General features: G+C 39.2%; 1 protein-coding gene across 3 annotated transcripts in view; it reads right to left on the reverse strand.

Annotated features, from left to right (window-relative positions):
- LOC107742808 (apoptosis-stimulating of p53 protein 2-like) overlaps positions 1-3,778 on the reverse strand; it is a 26,196-nt gene extending 22,418 nt beyond the window's left edge. For 2 of the 3 annotated variants that reach the window (XM_016555851.1, XM_016555849.1), the window contains exons 1-3: positions 3,356-3,778; positions 2,257-2,401; positions 1,714-1,827 (exon numbers count right to left, since the gene is read on the reverse strand). In XM_016555851.1, the coding sequence (XP_016411337.1) occupies positions 1,714-1,827; positions 2,257-2,401; positions 3,356-3,364 (268 nt within the window). In that variant the 5' untranslated portion in view covers positions 3,365-3,778. Of the gene's footprint in view, positions 1-1,713; positions 1,828-2,256; positions 2,402-2,515; positions 2,602-3,355 lie in introns of all 3 variants that reach the window. The other variant, XM_016555850.1, reaches the window with a different exon arrangement.
- Positions 3,779-4,003: the final 225 nt, after the last annotated feature.

Below are 4,003 nucleotides of genomic sequence, written 5' to 3' on the forward strand. Positions count from 1 at the left end.
GTAGTGATTGTGTTTTTCAGCAATAGTGTGCACCCTTCATTTACAGAGAAAAGAAGGTCAGGGGAAAATCTATAGATGAAAGAATCTCCATACAAGTTCTTTGTGCAGTTTTCTTCTTTTTTTCTACTTTGCACTTTTTGTTAGAAAATTTTTATTTACTATTTATTCAGGTTTTTTAAGGTATCTAATATTTTGATACTTAATTTCCATGATCTAAATATTCTTAAAAATTAAAAGTTTGTTGTCATTTGGAAGTGTGTGGGCCTTCTTGCATTATTATGCTGTTACATTATGATTATATATTCAGTGGCATAAAATGGTCTTTAAAATGACAATAATATTGCTTAACGCAATTATTTCTGGGGAAATATATCGCACAACAAAAAGTTGTTATCGTGACAGGCCTACATTTTACCTATAATTCCTGATAAAGCAGCGTTTATGAGCGCAGATCTGCTTTATGTACAGCCGTTACCGGGGAAACCGCAATATTTCAGCGCTCCTAAAGCGCCACCTCGTGGCAGAGAATGAATTAGCATTTCCAATAAGCCTTCCTTTGTGTTTATGGTCAGATCAATGCAATTTCTCAAGAGATCAAGTATCTGAGTTTCTTTTATCCTTACAGAGTTGTAAATGAGAAAGAAGTTAATGTGCCTTCTAAAAATCTAAACATATAGTTTAGTTTATATACGTTTTAAATTGACAATTTATATGCTTGATTTATCCCTTTTCATAAAAATGGTCTAAAGGCTGAAATGCTGTTGTATAAGATTTTTGTGAAAACCTGTATCTGAACTGTAAATCATGTAATTTTATGGCTCAGTACTGTATGTTATTGTCCGACCCCACTCATACTGTGTTCATTTTACTTGTGCAGCTCTTAAAATGGGTCATATATTGCCTTAATTTTTTTTTTTTTTTAATTCTGCAGATACCCTAAATAGTGAAATAAAATTCCTTCCTTCATATTTGATATTTGTGTATTAAATATATTTTTGATTGACATTTAAACTCCTATCTGATGTTCTATATTTAAAAAAAAAGGTCTTTTTTTTTTTTTATTTGGGCTAGTTAAATTAATTTTCGGGCTACCAAAATCTGAAGAGTACCTGCCCGAAGGGCTACCAGGGATTTAGAAATGTTGCTAAGAATTGGAAAAGTCATTTTGATTGTAACCCATACGGTGAATGTACTTATGTGTGTGTGCATGGCTGAGATTTGGGATCACAGTGGTTCTGAACACTTTTTTGGAAGAAATTTTGCGAGCCCTGATTATCCAATATTTTTTGTCCAAAGTTGTTGGAGCCTAGCTGTTATAGCAGTAATGCCACCTGAAGGAGGAGCAAGTACAATCACTTGTGTAAAAGTTTCATTGCCAACATTTGGCACATAACCTCATGAAATTAGATTGCTTGTTGGCAATCATTTTTGTTGGCCGGTGTAAAATATTTGTTAAAAATTTTTTTTTTTTTGGTCAAACACCAATACAGTCCTAAGAATTGGAAAAGTCATTTTGATTGTAACCCATACGGTGAATGTACTGATGTGTGTGTGCATGGCTGAGATTTGGGATCACAGTGGTTCTGAACACTTTTTTGGATCTAGTAAATCTGCAACAGAAGTGAATATACCAATTCTTCCCTGTACTTCAACAGCAGTAAAATACTACGGTAAGAACTGCGGTCTGAAGCACGGGTCTAAAGTGTCGCTTACCTGTCAGCAGGTTGGGCGATCTGCCCTGACGCAGAAAGAACCGAACCTCGGGCCTCTCCTGTCCCCACTGCAGCAGCAGACCCATCATCTTCTCGCTCTCGCCTATCGCTCGCTCTGCATTCATCGGCACACAAACATGTATTCATACACATTTAGAAGCCACATCGCACCAACTTAGCATCCAGTCAATGGCACTATCTATTTATGGCACTAAAGTGTGGTTAAATTCCCATAACAGAGAGAGGCAGCTGCTGGCAATTGGAACTGATTTTCATCTTATTGATTTTCGTGCAGAATAATCTTCCCCAGAGCTTCACACGGCAGATGATTCCTTTGCTATGAAGTGGAGTGTGATGTTGGTGCAGCAATGCACTTAACGTGTACAAAGATTAGACTGTTGTGTGGTTCTAGGTTGAACATGTGCCTCATGTTCTTTGAATGCAGAGCCATCTGGAGCTCTAGATCCAACCGTTCTGACTAATCAGATCTAATCTGAACGACACCGGTCTAATACTGATGCCCTGTTCTTCATTAAACCCTCACCTGAGCCTCTCCACACTTCAGCCAGGTGGCTGGCGTCGCCCGGCTCCTTACACAGCTCCACCACGTCACGGCACACGGTCTCGGGCGTGATGGGCACCTCTGTGAAATGCTGGTCATTGTTACTGAGGTACACGGTCAGGAACATCTGGAAAACACAAGCAGACGTGAAGGCCGAGAGGTGGACGGGGGGAGTTTGATCACACAGGCTGATCCGTCCGGTTTTAAGCAAGAACAGCCTGTAATGTTATAGACGTCATACCATTTTCTCTGTCTCTCTCTGATTTAACACACTTGATTCAGATCATCAGCAGGTTCGGAGAGAGAAGACATGCAGAATGTGCAGAGCTGTCGGGATCAGGATTGAAAATCAGGACAATATGTGATGCTGCCGGTCACACGACACGATTGCATTCATACTACATTATACGGAACAAACCTTTTTACTGGTCGTGAAGTATGTACTTATTCAACAGAAGCACCTGCAGAGAGAGTATGCGACTTCCGACAGCCAATGAAGACTGACCCTCCTAAGTTAATATGCCTCCAAATTAATTTTGGAAAATCAATTGTTATGGTTTTGATATAATAGAGTCATAATCTTGTAGATCCACCAATATTGTACGTAACGTAAGGAACGTAAATTAAACTTTTAATAAATTAAAAAATAGTTAAAGTGGGGGGGAAATATCTGGATTTCTTGCAAGTGAATTATTCTGAATTTGGAAAATAAACATTTAAACACTATTTAAGTCAATGGAGATTAAACTCTAGAGTGACTGACAGACAGACAACACAAGAAACAACAACCCTTTAAAATTGTAATATGTTGTCAGGACTGAAGCACAATACTGGAAACAAGGGCTTTTAAGATATAATGTGAGATTATTTTACTTATTGATCATTGCTTTATTATAACAACACATGTTACTTACTAAAACCATCATGTATATCGACAAACATTAAATACAAAGCCACACGAGCAATGGGTGACAACATTACAGGCAATATCTTTTGATATGAGATATTAAAGAAGCAAAACATAGAGTTTTTCACTCTTATATAAGTTAAGTGAGAATATGAAAGCAGTCTGCTGGCTCACCGGCATCATCTTCGCTGAGGATCGATGATTTCCCACCGAGACTTCAATCCGGATCGGACTCTTATCTGTTTACGGTTTGAATGGAGTTAAAAATTCAGGTAGATGTTCCGAACAACACGTCCAGTCCTGTAACGCTATTGTTGTTGTTGTTGTTGTTGTTGTTTCCTGTAACGTTATTAGATGAGAGTCCCGAGAGGCGTGACGTCAGAGGCCTTCCCAAACTTTCCTTCCGCGAGAGTTTTTGTTCGCGAACATGGGATCACGAATACCCTTAAGTGTTTTAATAACTGTTTAAAGCATTCAAATGTTCAGAAGACAAGACAAGTTCGCGTGGAAGTGGGTTTTCGGGGTCTCTTATTGCAGTTCAGAGTGTTTTTCCTCTCGTTCTCTGGCGGACGCCTGTTGCTGCGTCGGAGGGCGTGACGTCACGCGCGGGGAACCCGTCCCTCTGGAAAACGGGGCGGAGCAAGATGGCGGCGAAAATAAGTTCGTTCTGTGCTGTGCCCCATATATATTTTGATAAAATCATTACAAGTATGCAAATAGCTGATGGGAGAAGCGAGGCTTTTCGAAACTTTAAATCAGTTGAATCAAAACGTTTGGAAGCGCTCGATACTTCTGCTGATAAAGACGTGCAAATGCAACGAG

This window comes from Sinocyclocheilus rhinocerous, unplaced genomic scaffold (genome assembly GCF_001515625.1).
Source record: "Sinocyclocheilus rhinocerous isolate Xijiao unplaced genomic scaffold, SAMN03320098_v1.1 scaffold347, whole genome shotgun sequence".
NCBI lineage: Eukaryota > Metazoa > Chordata > Actinopteri > Cypriniformes > Cyprinidae > Sinocyclocheilus > Sinocyclocheilus rhinocerous.